The sequence below is a fragment of the Apis florea genome, unplaced genomic scaffold (genome assembly GCF_048593485.1).
Source record: "Apis florea isolate Af1SG1 unplaced genomic scaffold, ASM4859348v1 contig_2350_pilon, whole genome shotgun sequence".
Classification (NCBI taxonomy): domain Eukaryota; kingdom Metazoa; phylum Arthropoda; class Insecta; order Hymenoptera; family Apidae; genus Apis; species Apis florea.
The window spans coordinates 1701709-1721657 of NW_028256565.1; the positions used below are offsets into that span (position 1 = coordinate 1701709).

The 19949-nt window shown below is 31.5% G+C and overlaps 2 protein-coding genes across 9 annotated transcripts in view; one reads left to right on the forward strand and one right to left on the reverse strand.

Annotated features, from left to right (window-relative positions):
- Positions 1-116: 116 nt before the first annotated feature.
- Positions 117-8850, forward strand: LOC100866464 (uncharacterized). Of its 2 annotated transcripts, none has more exons than XM_086905011.1 (7): positions 117-683; positions 752-1155; positions 1317-1609; positions 1779-1922; positions 1999-2113; positions 2204-2381; positions 8085-8850. In XM_086905011.1, coding segments are annotated over exons 2-7 (945 nt in total). In that variant the 5' UTR covers positions 117-683; positions 752-942; the 3' UTR covers positions 8087-8850. The 2 variants fall into 2 exon arrangements, with proteins under 2 accessions (XP_086761137.1, XP_003696384.3); XM_003696336.4 differs by lacking the exon at positions 8085-8850 and adding an exon at positions 2440-2724.
- The window catches only part of nAChRa3 (nicotinic acetylcholine receptor alpha3 subunit), a 70493-nt gene continuing 56515 nt past the window's right edge, over positions 5972-19949 (reverse strand). For 5 of the 7 annotated variants that reach the window (XM_086905004.1, XM_086905008.1, XM_086905005.1 and 2 more), the window contains 9 exons: positions 16870-16979; positions 16118-16298; positions 13739-13854; positions 13272-13440; positions 10444-10580; positions 10098-10256; positions 8878-9060; positions 8429-8642; positions 5972-8278 (listed from right to left, as the gene is read on the reverse strand). In XM_086905004.1, the coding sequence (XP_086761130.1) occupies positions 8081-8278; positions 8429-8642; positions 8878-9060; positions 10098-10256; positions 10444-10580; positions 13272-13440; positions 13739-13854; positions 16118-16298; positions 16870-16979 (1467 nt within the window). In that variant the 3' untranslated portion in view covers positions 5972-8080. Of the gene's footprint in view, positions 8279-8428; positions 8643-8877; positions 9061-10097; positions 10257-10443; positions 10581-13271; positions 13441-13738; positions 13855-16117; positions 16361-16869; positions 16980-19949 lie in introns of all 7 variants that reach the window. The other 2 variants (XM_086905009.1, XM_086905010.1) reach the window with 2 other exon arrangements.

A 19949-nucleotide genomic window follows, 5' to 3' on the forward strand; every position in this document is an offset into this window, starting at 1 on the left:
ATTATAGAATACCAAAAATATTTTTTTAAAAAGTAATATTTTAAAAGTATTCGAAAAATGATATTGATTCTTAATTCTTATTCTATCTTATCTTTGAAGAGATGGAGCTAACGGTTAATTCCTACTCTACTTTTTCTCTTACTCTACTCTACTTCTTACTCTTTATACTATTTTTTATTTTTTTTTATATGTTTCATTTATGATATTCTAGAAATGGCGTTAATTTTATAATTTTTATTTTATTTTATCTTTATCTTTTTTTCATTATTTGCCCTCTTTGTCTATATTTATTTCATATAATTATAATATTACATATTATATTTACATTACAAATTAATTAAACAAATTTCTTAATGTAGATTAATCGATTAACTTATCGAAATATTGTCTATATAATTATCTAAATTCATCTTTACACACAGGATGAAACGATAGCAATCTCTAAAATTGACAAAAAATTATAGATAAATAATAAAATAGATGTATTCAGAGTTATCAAGAAAAATTTATTGACGAAGAATTTTTCTCCTTTGTTTGCAATTTTTATGACATCATTATTTCACTTATGCCATCTACATTATATTTAGTAGTTGCGATTATTAAATAGTGACTCCATTACTGAATCAAGATCGACTTTCTTATTATCAATTGAACCTCAAATCATTTTTAAATTTTTCAATTTGGTAATGCTGGATCTATTCTAGATCTAGTCTTTGATGTTATATATATATTAATTATTACATTTTTACAGATTTCTGATGGTGTGATCAAAAATGCTTTAATTGCATTTTGCATTTTATAATGCATCTAAAAAACGCTTTAAATTAAAGTTTTTGATATATTTTCAATTAATATTTAATGTGACCTTCGTCATTGTTACATTTATATTGTTGCATTCATACATTTTACAACGTTTAAAAAGTTTAATTTCAAAAATTTAATATGCTGAAAGAAACCGTAAGCAGTTGGACAATTGGATTATATTCATTTGTTGAGATTTCACAATTTACTCCAATGGTTTCAAATTTATGGGATAAAGAAACATTTAATATAGCGCATGTAGATGGCACAAAAATAAAAAAATCTGATATATTAGTTGGATATTTAATTATATTTTGGATTATTTTATATTTTATATATGAAAAGTGCCTTAATGTAAGTTTAAATTATTTTATATTTCCACACTATGTTACTATATTAATTAATGAATTTGTCAATTACTTTTTTTTTTTTTTTGGGTTATTTGTAAAGAATACAGATAAAGGATAACAAAGTCTATTGACAATACATTTGATAATTTTCATTTATTAACACAGTCGTTACTTCGACGAATGCGCATTCCATTGATACAGAGAAATAGAATAATCAAAGCTATATGGAATTGTGGATTTTGCTTCGGTAGCATTTGTTACTTAAAATCATCTTCAATTAAAACATTAAACTTTTTTTCTGAAGAACGGAAGATAACACATGAAGAATTGGGTGTTATTTTACATAAAAGCTTTTATTTTCATCAAGCAGAATTAGAGATTTTATGTCATGGAACTTGGATAAAAAGCTGGGCCAATTTATTATTTGCATCTTTCATCATAAATCCATATCAAGAAAAGTAAAGCAGTTTCTGTTGTAATATTTAGCATATATTTGATAATTTATACAACTTTTTTAAATACAAGGTTTATTGTAATTTTTGTTTTAACTTAGTTTTTTAATTTAAATAATATAGATTATCGTGTTATTAAGAAATTATATTTTATGATTTTTTATAATCTTTTTAGATGGTGTACAGTAGTGAGTACTTTTCTATTTTACAAAGCAATTGATACTATTATAATAAATATTTGTCGAATCTTATTATGTATACCTCACTTTATTGAAAGAAAGTTATCTAAATTATTCTTCTGTTTTCATTGTCTCAATTGGTTAGTATACAAGAAAATTGAGATATTTATAATTATATTTTCTTAATTGTTCCTTATTATTTTAATAATTTTTCAGGATATATTTATATGTATTATTTGTACCAAAATTGATGTTATGGTCAGGATATGTAGAACAGACAAGAGCTCAGTTTAGTTTATGGCTATGGTTTATAACAGAATGTCTGGATTCTGTAATGTCATAACATATATTTATAAAATATTAAATTACAAGTACAACATTTTTATTATAAGAATTTTTTTCTAAAAAATTTAATTTTTAGGTATGGATCAAACTTTTAGGATGTGCAAAAGCTACTCATTGGTTAGAAATTTGTTTATTTCCCTCACCAACACAAGAAGCAATTGAATTAGCAGGAATACAAAAACGACATAGAGATTCTTTAAAGAAATTAGTTAACAAAACATCAAAAAAAACTGAACTCTGGCAAACACTATTTTGTAAGTATATTCAAATAAACTATTTATATCAATAAATTGCGATTTTTATTAAAAACAGGTGCTGTGGCTATTAAGAAAAAAATCAAAAGAATTCGACAAGCAAAGCAAAATGATTGTATACCAATATCTGATGTTACAGAAAAAAAATTAATTCAGATAGAGAAAAAAAACGAGATAAATGAGCAACAAAAAGATGAATTTAAAGAGCATAACATACGAGTATAAAATTGAAAACAAATAATATAAATTTAAATCAAATTTACAAAATTAAAATTATTATGAAAAAATTTTAAGTAAAAAATATTAAAGAATTAAAAGAAAAAATAAAACATGCATGCACAAACTCTTATAATTTTTCATTATAAAAATCAAGTTTATTTAAAAATTTTATACAAATATTTATTTATACATCATATAGTCATATTCATATATTTTTTTTAATTTTTTTCTTTAGAAATTTTCATTATTTATTTACTTATTAAGTTAATTATGAGTAATGTTATTTTTATATATATATATAAAATATCTTATATCTTTTTTTTAAAATTTTACGCAATTTTAGTTAAATATTTTAGAAATGCTAACAGTATTTGCAAAATATCCAAATAAAGATGTGAGGATGAATATTTAAAAACAATATTTCACATTTGTTAAATGTTCATTTAACGAACCTTCGATTTTGAAATGATAATGATTTATTTTATCATTTATCATTTATTTTTTAAATTTAACTTGCATTAAATTGCAGAACTAAAATCTACAAAAAGTAATATTTTTAATAACAATAATTTTTATATTGATTACACAATATTATCTTAATTTTTATGAAATGGGAATTTTATTCGTGATAATAAGTAAAAATTAAAGATTACAATATAACAATATATAAAAAAAGAACATTACGATCGCGAAACAAATTAAATTTTAATATTATATTTAATATAAAGCAAATTATATTTAAAATAATATTTTACTGTCTTTTTTTTTTTTTTATTTAAAATCTAAAAAAAAAAAAAGTACAATTTTTACATATGTATATAGATTTAAGTAATAGAAAATTAGTAAAACTTTGAAAAGTAAAAAATTTTCAATTTTGATATTTATATAGAAAATATAAAATTTGTTATTGTTTATTATCTTTGTAATTAGAGAATGAAAAATAATAATTATTGTTTACACAATTTTTTATAATTAAAGTTGCATAAAATATAAGAAATTAAAAAAAATTATTAAATATGTACGTATATACATATATATATGTATGTATGTATGTATGTATGCATATATTCATACTAATATTTTACAGAGAAAAATTAAACAAATGACACATTATTCCTAGATATATAAAGTTTTATTTCTGATCATTTTGGACTGTGTCAATAAAATATAGTACATGTATTTAGGCTGAATTGTTCCACGATGTTATACAATTTAATGAAAAATATTATAAACGAATGTTTGAATAAAATCCTATTCAGTATGGCAGCAGCATCATATGCCTCGTTAATATCAATTTCTAAAAATTGTTAAAATATTTAGTTTAGAAACTTATACATAAAATGTTGTATTATACAAATGCATAATACATTCTTTTTTGACTTGACAACAATTAATGATAAAATAATTGAAGCGATCTTACTTTTATATCAATGTCTGATGGGAAATGTCATAGGGAGTTCCTATGTTTTTAAATGTGTAAATATATCTTTGTTGTTAATATAGTAAAAGAATTATAATTTTGTTTGCAAATAGATAAGATGATTCAAATTAAGTGTCATATGAAATAGCTATTAATTATAACATGATGTTTTATTTAGAATCTAAGGTCATTATATATATAAAGAATTATTATATATATATAAAGAATTATATATATAAAGTATTATTCAAGTCAAAAATTCAGAAAGATATAAATTGTAAGAATCTTGACATTATTTTTTGATACTTTATTTACAAGATATTTTCAAAGTTACACCTTAGTTCCTTAAACACAGTTATTTCTCTTATTTTCTCTTATGACCTTAGATTGTTTAGAAGTAATTTTTTTGGATTTATTAAATTTTCTTTTACAAAATAAAGTTATAAGATTCTATTAAAAAAAGTACAAAAAATGTAAAAATGTAAAAAACTAAATTTATATCTTTTTATAATTGTTTCATTTGACACTTATTTTGAAATATCTCAATGCATTGTAATATTATATTATTGTAACATTTCAAGAAATATTTACAGAAAATATTTTTTAAAAAAAATTATGTAAATATTTGATTCTTCGAACATAATAATATATCTAAATAATTTCGTTTGTGATTAAAAATTATGTTCGTCGCACTTTTGAAAGTTCATTCAAACAATGTATATCTTATTTTATATTAACAAATGAAAATCACATATAAAGTGAAAATGCATAATCGAATTGATGGTAAAATATTTAATCATAGGTTGATTAATTATGCTTTATGCATAATCCCATGAGTAAAACTACATTTAATATAGCAACACTTCTCTCCCTGAATGCGTTGTGAGTCCGAGTGCTGAATATAAGGCCATTTCATGTGAATGACGACCATTAAAAGTTCAACACACCATTTATAAAATCTTTTCCTCTATTGGAACAACATTTTCAATCTCGTAAATGAAGACAAACTGTCTGCTTAATTTACGTAAATTTTATAATCGAGCTTATAGACACACTCACAAAATATCTTGCCATATTACTTTTATCGTGTGTAGTAATGGTTATTTATAATATTTATATATATATATATATATATATATATACAACATAATGTATACATAGTATATATATATATATGCATTTAGATATATATATATACATATGCATTTACATATATATATATACATATACACACATACAAACACACATATACATATATATATATATATATATATATATATATATATATATATATTGTTAAATTGTTTTGTAACTTACGTTGAATAACTATCACTGCGCTTATTTCCTCGTAACATATAATCAGTTTCTCTTTTCTTTCTTTTTTCTACTTTTTGTTTTGTTTTGTTTTTTTTTTTTTTTTTTTTTTTTTTTTCCATTATTATTCTTCATACATTCACACAGATATCTTTCATGCTCTCTCTCAAACGACAAGAAATTAAAATAAAAAAATATTAATAAACGTAAAATCAATATGTAAAATCCATATCAATGTCATGACCACGCCAGCCAGCGATAATTTTAATTTTTTTTATTTCTTTGAAACTATTTTCTTACTGTTAACTTTATCGTTTTTAAAAGAAATTACAATAATGATAAAATTTATTGAAGAATTTATATTATTGAGTAATTCATTGATTAGATTTTTTCGGAATAGTGCATACAAAATTGTCAAAATGTTTTTCTTTTTCAATGTATTTTTGTTGACTACTGGCAGGCATTAGTGGTTCGTCGTGATACAGACGATAAGCCGAATGGTAGGACTAAGTTAAAAAATCTACGATCAGCGATCAAAAAAGAATTCTTGTCGAAAGAATTTTTAAGCTTCATTCTTAAGACATAAAATTCTGGGTATTCATATATACTTAATTAATAGTAATTTTACCAATCAGGCTCTACTTATTTTCCTGTTTTTATAATTTTTTTTATTTTACTTTTTGCAAGTTTATTGGGCTAGAACAACAGTAAATCGCAAACACATGACTGTTGCTCATCAAAAGTAAGTCATTAATTTCGTAGTTTAGGAAGACAGTAAATTATTCAGAATGCGATTGCAATAATAAACAGTTGCAACGATTTCATTTTTCTTCGTGCATTTCATCTTGTTTTCTTGTCCCTTCATGCACGCCATGTTAATATGTGTAATAAACATCTCATAGTTCGTCGGTGGTCTGGAACGAACGTAATTACGAAAGTGTACCTTATTACAAACATATTACGTATTATGAGCAATAAAAGTTGAGTCAGTGAAACTTTCTTAGGCCCAACACTTTTTTTCTTATTTGCTTTTCTTATCGCCACTTTGCGCGCCTTATATGGATGCAAATATTTAGAATTTACAACTTCACACTTAGAGAGACACGCGATTTCGTTCTCTATTCTTTTCCTTGTTTTTTTATTTTGTGAAAATATGGCCCCATTGTTACAGGCTCGATGTAAACTTTAGAAATTGTTCTCTTCCTTCCTGAGTCTGCAACAGGCTTTATCGAATTCCATGCCATATACATGTCAATGATTGTGATCCTTTTTATATAATTTTTACAATTGCTTTAATTTATCGTTGATCGATCATTATTTTAAAGCTCATTTCAATTTGAAACTATATTGTGTAAAATATAACACTTCGGTCCCATGTTTTTTTATAATTTTTTTTTCTTCGTATTTAATAATATTATGAGAACACTTTAATGCGATATAATTACAAAATAGTGTTCTTTGAAATTTTTTTCAAGTTAATGGAACATTAGTGTTACTTTAAACATTTATAAACAATAAAATATTACATGAACATAGTTTTTTATATCTATTGTTTTCAATCACTTTTGAGATGATAACATCTAATGTAATACGTATATTAATTTATTTTTCTAAAGAATCACAATTGTACCGTGAATGCAACTGGCATAAAATCGAACCCTCTTTAAGTCTCTCCGTATTAATTCTATATTGTGTACATATTTTGACAACCTGATCATTCTACATATCTTTCGTTCGTTTGTAATATTAACAATAAAATCACGAGTCAAAAGTCGTTTGCTTTCAACTTTTATGCAAAAACATATTTCTTGACCATTATAATTCGAATTTTAATCTTTTATGTGAAAACAAAAGAAATATCATTATTATTTAGAAATATGATTTTCAAAGATTGCAGTCAAGGTCAAAAAATATGTTTAATTACATTTATTCCAGTTCCGTTTCATCTAATTTTCATTCATTTTTGTTAGTTTTATTCCTATGTATGACCGCTTGTGTGCGTATGCTTTGAGAATCCTCGCCTCGAGCGGGCAAACAGCAGTTAATTGGCCATTAGTCATATAATTCACGCGAAAAGTCGAAGACTCACCGAGGCTTCAGTCTTTCAGTCGTTTATACCAGGGACGTAAAACCTTTATTTCAATAGTATTCACAAGAATATTAGAATTTCTTAAATTTGAATAAAATCTAAAAATATTTGGATACATTTACTAATATCTATTCCAATATATAATTATCATTCTCGTATTACAAACTAATCAATTTAAAAAAAGAATTGCAATTCTTGTGAGAATCAAAGAACTGACTTTAATATTCGATACCAATAATCGAGATTAAAGCGATAGAAGTAGAAGTAATCTTTAATAGTACTAGAAATACTTTAACGTATCAGCCGTTTCGGATCTAGCAAAATGACGATCAATGTAAGTTATCAATGTCAATTAACGCTAACAGACTTTCTGTACAATCTATAATAACATCAAAATGATTGATAGTATGTGGATATTCTTCATAGAGTCCCTGGTCAACGTGAACGCATTTCGTATTTGTTCTTACGTTGTTGCGTAATACATTGTGTGTATATATATATATATATATATATATATATATATACACACACACACATATACACACACATTATATATTATATATATATGTGTGTGTATGTGTGTGTGGTGTATAAACGCATATATATGTATGTGAGTATGCGTTGTACGTGAAGATAACGAAATTGAACAATTGTTTTTCAGAGGCTCGTAACGATGTGTGGCTTGGCAGTGGTGGAAGCGATCTCGGACAGTCGTACGTCAATGGGAATGCGATCGTCATAAAGCGTTGGTGCCTGTAGAATAATTCCTGCCGTACCGACGACTACGGCTAATGTAAAAATCCAGAGGAATAGCCTGTCAAGCACCATCGCGACGTATTTCCAATCTTCCTTGACCTAAAAAATTAAATATGATTAAATTGATTAAATAAATAATTTCAAGATTATTATAATATTTAATTAAGAAAATTTTTAAATAATTTATTCTAAACATTTTAATTCGAATACGTTATTATTTTGCAAAATCAAAAATAAAGATTCGCATACTCTGGTAGAGTCCTCTTCTCTTTTCGTATGATCAGCAATGAAACGAATGCCTTCGATAGCTTTATATATTTCTGGGCAGTGATGCCAATGATGAAGAGTGTTACAGAGAGCGTCCACGCTCTCCTCGGTCGGCAGTTGCGGTGGAGGAGCAGCCGTGGTCGCTGGTGAACCGTGAATGCGACATGCACTTCCTAAATTCACAGCTTCTAATTCCCTAATAGGAAATAGTTTTTTTCAGATAGATACAGATCATAAGTTTTTCTTTTTAAAGATTAAAATATTATAAGAAATATTTCTTTTTGTACAAATATTCTCTACACAAGATTAACAAACATTTGAAAAAGAAGATAAAATTAAACATATAAAAATTCCTGGATCTTTTTAAGGATTGTATGAATTTAATAAATATCGATATAAAATGATTATTAGTCATTAAAATTTTTACATACCGAGGGTGTAATTCGTCCCGCGAATCGAGACTCGGGAACAAAACGGAAGATTCAACCAGCTCCGAGGCTGAAGTCTCTACAAAAAGTGACGGATCCCGCAATTCGAGACCATTGCACGTTCTGACCATTACTCGTTGACCATGATGGCTACCCATGCTACGTTTATCTATCTGGTATTGCGGCCTATCGATAAAAGATACAATTACCATCAAGATTTTTGTTTAAATAATTTAAATAAAATATGTAATTATTTTTCTCAATTTTGATTTTTAAATAGTATTATCTATTTTACATTAGTTATTTATCTATTCTACATTAATATTAAAAAATAGTTATTGTACAATTTCTAATAGTTAATTTTCTAAGAATTTATACAATAATTTTTCTATAATTTCATATAATTTATTTAAGCATATTCACTGATAGGAGCTATTGATAAGTCTCTTCTAATTTTTGCATATTTGCTAATAATTGATATACATATACATATATATTAATTTTTATGAAATTATGATTCTAACTACTATTACATTACTGAAATGATATTTCATTTGCACAAGTGATATGACTGTAATAATAAGCCAATGGTATCAAGCGTGTCGATAAATGTTAATAATCAATTATACTGAGAATATTACGTTGCAAATAGTGTAAAATTTCAACAATGTGCTGTATGCGACGTAATGCTAAATTGTGCATAATTTTATATAAAATTATAAATACAAATACTGTCGAATTATCGTGTTAATATTTACAGTGACTAATTTACAGTGCAGGATTTCAAATCATTTAAAGAGGATAAATAATGGATCTGAAAATTTTCAGTCCCTGCCCTTATGCAAATTTTTTCATCTCCTTATTATTAAGAATTTAGAATTATTAAAAGTTTTCGAATTTTAATATAGTACCTTTAACATTCCAATTTCCTTTTTCCTTGTTGATGTTATATTTTCCATATCAAACAAATTTCAATATTGTTATTGTGTTGTGTTGGAAAATTGGATTAATTTCAATTTGATGGACAGAGAAAGACAAATAGAAATAGAAGAGAGAGAGAGAGAGAGAGAGAGAGAGAGAGAGAGAGAGAATGGTGGATTGTGCTAATGGTTGCAGACACGACGTGACACTAATGTCACGTGCGAGGCCACTAATGAACGTTCTAATGCTGCTTGGCATAGACTCAACGGTTGGTCCAAATGCTCGATAGAATCATATCTTGCCTGGAATCATAATCGGATCTCTTCGAAGGCGTATTATACCTGCGCATCACCAGTAGTCTTGGCAGAACATGAATAAAAACACGACGGACCCATGGCGCCATCACGTGCGTCTGTGGCGACCGGAAGTGAACATTGAGGACTACCACGGTTACGCATATACTGAAAACGAAGCGTTACAAGTTAAATTAATAATTATAATTTATGGCTCAATAGATTTAAAGATTTCCAATTTAAAATTTTCCTTTGATCTTGATTTAAAATTTAATTTAATGCTATGAAAATAATTTTACAATTTAATCCAAAATTTTTGTAAAAGTTTAAATAAATTTGTCGATATTTGTTATACCTGAAGGTGTCTAGGATCATGGTGAAAAGGACGAATTTACCAAGAAGCGGTACTACGAGCGATGTGGGCGGGATAATTTCGGCCAGCAGAAGGAAGAACACAGTCAGCGACAGTAGAATTGAAATTGATAGGCTGACCTGCAATTAGGCGGTGAAAAGTTTCTTCATTTTTAATTCAATAATATATATTTTCAAAGGAAGAGATGAAAAAAGTGTTTGTAAAAAGACAAGGATAAATGAATAAAAATTACAGAAAAATAAAGAAAGAAAGAAAAAGATCAAAGAGACAATGTTCCAATTTTAATTTTTTTTTCAAGAATATATTTGAACAAAGCATGATCGTCACAACAGAAGAAGATTCATTCAAGATTAAGCGCGAAGAATAGAACGTTTTCTTCACATAATGTTCATCAATATCGAAACACGTTAATGATCGCACGCGATCATATCAGATAGAATAAAAAAAAAAAAAAATTTAAACACAGCGCAGAAAGAACAATGTGGAAAGGATTACGCGTAACGTAATCGCTACATCATGTCAAGAATCTACGTTCACGTGGCAGATCATCGTTTCTATCAATACGAACCCCGAAGTTTTCAGACACACGATAGCTAAACACAGCTAAACAATCGCAACACGCGATACAAGCGAAGATAAATGTGACTCGGTGCTATATATTCACGATAGGTCGGTCGATGTGGGTAGTTTCAAATCAGTAGGCAAACTCGAAACAAAGAACAAAGCCCCCGAGATTCGAATGGCTGCATTGTTTCGTTTTTTTGGCAGCATTCGTCTAAAGTAGCTAGCAGATTCGCGGTTCAACTGTCCCGAATCCAACTGTCCCTTTTAAACGAGATTCATCGTAAAACGTGTGTCCGTTCGAAAATCGTTTTTTTTTTTTTTTTTTTTTTTTTTACGTGCACAAGTTAGAAAAATCAAGGAAACTTGTACGCAATTGAAAAATTTATATCGTGTATATTATCTTACGTTGAAATGTACAATGTTGAATGGGCAAGTGGATGATAAATTCAAATTGGTGGAATTAGAAAAACGAAGTGTAATTTAAGGAGGACGGTATAGATCTCGATCTTGTCCTTTTCAAGTGATGAAATCGGAAGAAGTGAACGGCTGGCGGATGGCACGCTGACATCTGACCTTCTCCCAGTTTTTTTCTTTCTTTTTTTTTTTCATCACCCCTCTCCTCCTCCTCCCTCGACGTTTCTCCCTCTACCATTTTGCCCGGCTGTTTCGAGCCAGAACAATACGACTGAATTATAGAGGCGCACACGGCGTCAAGTGGGTATCGGCTCGAGGTCAAGAGTCTGCGAGGAATGGAGGCCGAACGGCATTTAGAGGTTTGCATTCCCGACGATGGATTTTGATATTTGACCCTCTCCACCCGGAATTTCTGATCGAACAAGTCGACTTCGCCCACACGCGAAATCGCGCGACGCATTAAATGGTAAATACACATAAATCGTGTAAATATTTTTGATTTCCATTTACCGGGTGTGCTTGGAAAAAACTTGAAAACTTTTTTCTTTCTTTTTTTACGCACAGTTTTCTCCATTCTTTCTCGAAACAACATTTGAATGAAACGTTCTTTCCACGTTTTTGAAACTTGATTTCGTCGTCCTTTTTTTTTTTTTTTTTTTTTTTTGATAGAAAAATATCTTTCTCGATTACTTATTCGATTATTTGATATCGAAGGCGGATCTGAAAAGGGCGTTTAACACAGGCGTAAATATCATCTTCAGAGAAGGGGGGGAATTCAAGAAATTCCAAGGGGATTCTCTGTGCGGAAAAAGGATGGAAGAATGGGGGCGCTTCCTCGCCCGTTTTATCCTGTCACGTGACGTGCGACGACGAATTTAATATCCCTTATTGGCTTTACTTTCCTCTCGAATTGGCCGCGGCGCTGCGACGACGAAATTTATCGATACACTCTCGCCACGCCCCCTTTCGCGAGTCTTATATTAAATCCTCGCCACTAACTTTTCCTTCCCGTAAAACGTTTCAACTTTAGGCAACAAATTCATCACCGATCAACCTGTTAAAACCTGAATCAATCCTTCGATCGAGAATTTTCTACGATGAAAAGTTAAAACAAAGATCGCGCGGAGGAAAGTTAGTTTACGATTTTTATTATTGGAAGAGATTAACCTTTTGCGCTCCTTTTTCGCTCGGTGAAAGGCTCGTTCGATGAATTTCTTAGCTAATTTAAAGTGATTTCACGCGTAAATCAACGTGTAAAACTTTTATATTTTAATATTTTTCGTATCTTTATAAAGAAAGTACAAAGAAAAAAAATTAGTCGGATCAAAGTCTATATAAGTTGTTTTGCGAGATATTTTAATAATAAAATAATCGCCAAGATGCATCCTCGATTTGTCAATTTTTCATCTTCTTATGCAGCATCTCTATTTTCATTGCTATTCTCCTTCTCTCTGTCGTCGATAGAACGAATAGAAATAATTTCGTTATTCGATAACGAAAAATCAAACTCATCTTCGCTCGAAAATTAATTTCATTGCACACAAAACTTTATTCATGCTTACAAAACTTCGAAAACATTGAAAATAATATTTCTATCGCCACTGAACTCGTCGAACTCGGACTATTATTCCACGTTTTAATAAGATTACACGTAAAGAGTCAAGGAATCTATTCGTGAAACGATATTTTAAAAAAACCGAAAGTAAATAAACATCGTCGCCGTTCGAATCGCCGAGTGGTGCCTTGGAACGCAAAAGGTTAAGCGAGAACTAAAAAAAAAAGAAAGAAAATGGAAAATTAAAATGGACGACTTGATAAAAGCGGGCTCTCACCTTCTCGCCACTGTCGCTTGGCAGATAGAAGACCAACACCGTGAGAAACGAGATACCCATACACGGTATTATAAGATTGACAGTGTAAAATAGAGTCTTCCGTCTCATGGTGATGTTGAACGTGATGTCGAGGTAGGGCTCGTCGCAACACGTGTAAAATTTTTCATTTCTGCAAATGAAATCGCTATATGTGATTCCTTAAAGGGACAAAAGCAACAGCATATTTTCGTGCAAATTTCGTTTCGGCCAATCTCTCGAGGATCGAGTCGAGTTGGAGAAAAAGAGAAATGCAGGGAAAGCAAAAAATTTAAGACTTTCAATTTGTTCGACCCACTCAATGCTCGCTCGCAATATGGGATATTTTATCCTGTTTTCTGGTCTCTTTGCGGATTAAATTGGACACTAGAAAGTGAGTGACAAACGAAGAAAAGTATTTAATAAAAATGATCGGAGAGTAAATGGCTTACCGCACGGCTGGGACTTCGAGGATGTCCCACTCGACGGAAGTGTAAAACTCGGACAGATCAACGCCGATGTCGACGACATTGCTGCCACGAATTTCGTCGATGTGTCGAAGATCAACCTGCGAAAATCAAAGCGAATCGTGCGTTTGAAAAGAGATAGAAAGATTTTTTTTTTACAGAATTGCTTTAATAGAAAATAAAAAGAAAAAGAAACTATCTTTCTCGCTTTCTCTAAGTCCTCTTATTTATTTCGATTTCAACAAGGATTCATCATTGTTCAGCGAACTTGGGAATAGAACGTATCAATCAGTCAGGTTAATAGAGGAAACGCGAGGTATTACGGTAGATACGTTTGATCCATTTGAGGGATGGAATGCCATTCGATGTTCCTGATATTTACGCCCATTTCTGGCCGTTAAGTTGGAGTTAACGAGATTCCTCGTTCCAACTCTATTGGAATGCTCGATTATTACTTCCAGGCAACAAAGATTCGAAACGGCCAGTTTCGAAACTTCGAAGCTCAAATTTTTCAACGGTCCTTTAACGTGAAAATTCTTCTTTCTAGATCAGTGATTTTCAACCAGTGTGCCGCTTTCCGAAATGAAAATTATTTACTATTTTTACATTTCTTTATCAATTGACATTACATTCAGTCCAAATATTTATTCGATCATTTGAACCGAAGAGGTAATAACATTTTACAGAATGCAGAATCTATTTATACGTTCTGGATTATAATCTTAGATATCCGACAATATCGCAAAAAGTTGTGTTATTACAATTTTCTCAATATCTTATTTGTGCGAAAAAAATGTGGAAAAAAGATCCAGACTTTTAAATCCGGAAATGGCATTATTTAGCATTATTATTTTTACGAATATAAATAAGGTTATCAAAAAACATTAAGCTCAAATTTGGCATTAAGTGTAATTTGTAATTTTATCATTAAATAAACATTTTGTTTAATGCAATTTTCATCTTATTTTTCGTTGAAAATTATTATCCTATGCTAATTTTACAAAATTATATTAAAATTATATGTATTAATTTATTTTGCTATTAGCGTGCTGCCAAATTATTAAAAGTGTAAATCGTGATCGAAAAAAGGTTGAGAATCACTGCTCTGAATCTTCGATTGTAAATGTTGTTAAAAAAAAAAAATTAGCCTGTCTGCGTTGGAACTTTAAAGGGCCGCGCACATTTAAAAATAAAAAATTCGGTCGGATGATCACACATACGAGACACACGACTTTAACGGCGTCACAAATGGAAAAATATGATCACGGTGGCGGTATATAATAAACAAGTCTGTGCGGCAGACGAGGGAGGAGGCGTTAATCACGAGAAATTTATGCGCGTTTCATTCGGCGTACATCCGCGGCCACGGTGTTCCACATATCTCATGAATAGTGATAAGCATTTCGGATGAAGCTTTTCGTACGAGATGTGGCAAATAACACGTGCAAATAAACAAATATCCCAAGCTCTTTATACGCCGCTCGCTTAATTACACTCTCTTAATCTAATTTCTAATCATTGATGCTTTCTCAGTTCCTTCGATGGATGGACACGTGTTAACCTGTTTTGCTCTATTTTTATTAACTCTTTCCATCCGGAATTTTTTTGCCGACTAACGTTCTTCGCATACAGAGAGAAAAAAGATACGTGTTCGCGCCCGATGTTAATGTAGTTCCACTTGTGGACTGTATACCAGTGTCTTCCACAAAGTCTCAACAATGTGATCGTATCGAAGCACGATCTCTATATTACTAACCGATTGTTGGCGATCGTCATGAGATTCTCTTTGGAAGTGAAGTTAGAAGAAGCGAAGAAGTAACCGTGTTTTCACTTGAATCCCTTCCTGGCTAATTGGGAGGGTCATGATATTTGGTGGGGTATGCCAACGACCAATAACATCGCAGGCAGTGCAACATGGTCCAAGGACAAAGAAATTACACACACGGGCGGTGACTTATACACAAAGATCGCATGACAAATAAACAGTACAGCGTCCTTCCTAAGCCTCCAAACAAAGAGCAGTGTTAGCACGCAAAGTCAACTTGAGAATCGACCCAGGCCGTCGACCAAACGCATAAAAACAGTACTTCAGAAGTATCACTTATCACTCTTTGTTCAGGTCTATTAGCGGCCCGCTGGAAACAGGAAAAGACCTTCACAGAGAACTTTCCCGAACAAATGTCTGTTTACAATCTCGCGAACAATACGAAAATAATTTTTTTTTAAATTTTATATAAATTACGATTCTTGGTACAACTTTATTTTCCTTTTTCAATATTTTTTAACAGCTCTATCTCTCTCTCTTTCTGGGGACGCGAAAAGGAATTTTTCATTTTAGTGAAAAGAAAAATGTGGAAGGTTTACCTGGAAGCCATCGTAAGTCCACGAGCCGAACTTCATGACGCACGTTTGCTCGTCGAACGGAAAATATTCTACGTCGATCTCGCAAGAAGACTTGTATATGGCCGGTGGCTTCCATTCGACCCTCCCTGTGTAATTCAGCGTCGCCTTCGTTGCCAGCGTCACCTCGAAATTACCGTCGGCACTGTTCCATGAAAACAAATCGATCATGCGATCAATAATTGTGATTCTTCCCGCTAGAAAGACCTGTTGTGAAGAAAATTTGGAACAAAATTTTATTTACTATGTCGACAAAGTTCTCGACAGAGGGATTATATATATATATATATATATATACATTCTGTCGAAATGTTAATGTAATTTCGAGATCGAATCGAATCTTTTTACGAAATCAATTTTTTCGCAACGTTTAAAATTACGTATAGATCGATTTCGAGTTCTAAAAAAAAAAATTTTTTTCTTTATCGTATATTTTATCCAAGTTGAACCGAATGTTATATCTCGTCGTTTAATCGTATAGCCGAAAGGCAATAATGAAACGGTAAGCGATACGAGTGAAATTTTATAGGGAGGGGATTAATAACAAATCGAATTTCGCCCCGTTATGAAAATTCCAAAATTGGGGAAATTACTCGTGGCAGTTTGCCAAGTAATTCTAGACAATCTCTTATGCGTGTAACCTTTTCCAAAGTCAGATCCATTAACTGGCTAGAGATAGTAACGTAATTTTCACAGTGACGAAAAGATGGTCTTACTTGTTGTACAAAACTATATCGGGCCTCCATATATGATCGGATGGCACGTGCAGCATTTCCACCCCACCATATTCCTTTGGATCCCATTTTAACTTGTAATCGTACCATGACTGTAACAATAAACGTTTCGATTATGCAGCGAGAAACTTGAAAACGTTACTGCTATAACCAGTCATTTAAAATTCAATTTCTTTTATTCTTTAACATCCTCCACAAAGATGGAATAGAGACGTACAACGCGACTCGATTAATGAAACAGAATATTAAAATTTTCGACGAGTTTTTGAAATTCTTCGTCCCTCGTTCATTTTAAACCGATAAAATACACAATGATAAGCATTTACTCGAAAACGCGTACCGCTGTGAATTTTTGACAAGTCGTCAAAAATTTTGATCTATTTATTTATTTTTTTTTTTAAATATCCTCCACAGACGAATGATAGAATCCGGAAATAAATCGAGCGCAATGGTTTCCTAGGGATATTTCGAGGAGAGAATTACGAGGAGGAGGAGGAGGAGCGTGTTCCAGAATTGCATTTTCCCTCCCCTCCCCGTATCGTTCGTGCGCACAGCCCGATTATCGCGCGCCCCTTTCTATTCTTTTCACCTTTTTCCACGACGGATTGTTTCCGTGGAACTCGGCCTGCCACGAGCACCGGCCGCCGGCCTTACTTTGTCCACGACACGAACAGTTTTGACGTCTGTCAACCCCTCCTCTCCCTCCCCGGGTGAAATTAATTAAAACACGAAATGCACGACGATGAGACGCATTCGTTTCTCGAATGCATTGCATTGCATTGCTCGTGGATGATACACACACGCCTCTACCACGCCCGCGATAATTTCTGGGAGAGAAAGAGAGACACAACATACAAAATGGTATGTCTAACGGTTTCTAGAGAGAAGGAAGAGGATACGCGTTGCAAATTAGAAGAATGAATATCTTTCTTTTCTTTTCTCGATTAATCGTCGACACAGATGGAGAATACGGTTATTTATTACACGAGCGATTCGAAAGCGAAATTATGTATTTGAATTATCACGTTCATATATCTTTGTTGTATATCTTTGGTTGAGGAGGGAGAAATATATAGAAGAGGGAAAGATAAGAGCGATTGCATGGAATTGTACGTCGGGCTAATTGACGGAGGGGGATCGCAGAGAGCATGCGACAGAATGTTAATTAACAGGAAATAGAGCAAGTTTTTTTCCCGGATAGCTCGTTTATGAGAGAGAGAGAAAAAAAAAAAAAAAGAAAAATAATTCATTCGACGAGGTAAGCAGAATATACTGGTTAAAAAAGAAAAAATATTTCTACAATTTATTTTTAAATAATTTTTTAAGTCGATAAATCTTACTTGATTGAATAATTGAGAATAGAGATAAAATAGATTCTCGAGCTTTTTATTTTTACAGTTTAGAATTAACAGAAGAATCATAATTGAGAACAAAACACTTAATATTTGCTAATCTAACCTACATCCCTACTACATTAATTATTCATACATTTATTTTATTAATTATTCAAGGATAATCAAGAACGCAACGCCTTATTAATTATTGATTCATCTAACAAAGATTACTTTCCAAGATTTCTACGAGTCACGATTTGCAGAAATTAATTAATGAAACAGGGAAAGCAGTGTAAAAATTAGATATGACAAATTCGAAATAGCCAAAATATAAACTTTATCACGTATGATTCCCTGGATAATACGCTTTCTAAGATTTCTACAGAATTTGCACAACGAAACAGAGAAAAAGACGCTGTATTCTGGTTTCTCGAAAATCTTTCAAAACGAAACTAGGATTAGGTATAACGAGTCCGAAATATCCGAAGTATAAACTCTACTACTCACTTTATGATTCCCTGGACAACTCTCTCTCGAGGAGGAGGATATCTTTTACGCTCAGAATTCGAAGCTATTATCGATAAAGTCGATCGCGGTAAACTGGAGGGTAAACTGGAAAGTTTTACGAAATTCGAGGGAAACCGCCACTCCACTCCCCACCCGCTCCTCTCTCGGTCGTTCGTTACACGTGGCCACCGCCAACCCTCCATTAATATACTATGGGAACACCGGGGGGGGGGGAGAGAGAGTTCTCGACGAGCCACCAATATTTGATCTGATTATGTATCGGGTGTGCTCCTCTTTATGTACTTACGGTCGTTTACCCGATCACGCTGTCTAACAGATTAATGGCCCGTAAGTACCGCGTGTATCAACCACCATCGAATACGATTCATCGAGGGGATTCGATTAAGGGAAATTGCGCGTCAAAAATGGACGCGGAGCGTGAGAGCGTAGACAAATAGACACAACCCTCGATCGTTTTCTTTACTCGCGAGATTTCTCACTTTGTTGATTTTTTATTGTTTTAAGAAATACATCGAAGACACGATTGTTGCGATAATTTCGAAACAGTGATTAAATTTTTCCCCTCTTTATTATTAAAAGATTACTTACTTGGAATAATTTTAATTCGAAAGAAAAAAGTTAAGTATACACGTGTGATTGATTCTGCAATTTTTTTTTTTTTGGTCCCTAATTTCGTGCGAGATAACGATAAAAGAAAGGGGAGGGGGAGGAGGAGGGAGGGGAGGCGAAATGGATGCACGAGATCGGATGCGAATCTGTCTTACGTAACGTTCGAAAGTGGGTTGCACGGTTCACCGGACTTATTTTGCGACTCTCGAGTGGAAGAGCTCCCGATTTTCGTTTTGCCACGTATCCGCCCGTTTTATACGTACATTCACGGAAAGACAATGCACGGTGCCGCGACTCGAACGATTACCAGAAACGAGGGATTTATGCAAGCGGAATCTTTCGAGTTCTCGAAACCACGCGCCCACCTTCTCCTTCAAACAAGATTAAGCCTTAAATTTTGCCTCGTCGAGTAAAGGAAAATGATTCCGCTTGAACCGTAGAAGAACACTATTTAGATAATTATCACGAACGATGTCACGGGAATTAATTCGCGATATTAATTTTTTTGCCAGTAAAAAAAAAAATTTTCAATTCGTCGGAGTTCACGACGGATTTAGTTGTTCAAATTTGGTTAGCAATTACATTATAATA

What these genes read in the sequence shown, in the direction of transcription:
- LOC100866464 (XM_003696336.4), top strand. Translation starts at nt 943, where the DNA reads ATGCTGAAAGAAACCGTAAGCAGTTGGACAATTGGATTATATTCATTT. An exon ending in TAACAGAATGTCTGGATTCT is followed by an intron (nt 2,114 to 2,203) that starts GTAATGTCATAA and finishes TTTAATTTTTAG; the next exon opens with GTATGGATCAAACTTTTAGG. An exon ending in ACTCTGGCAAACACTATTTT is followed by an intron (nt 2,382 to 2,439) that starts GTAAGTATATTC and finishes TATTAAAAACAG; the next exon opens with GTGCTGTGGCTATTAAGAAA.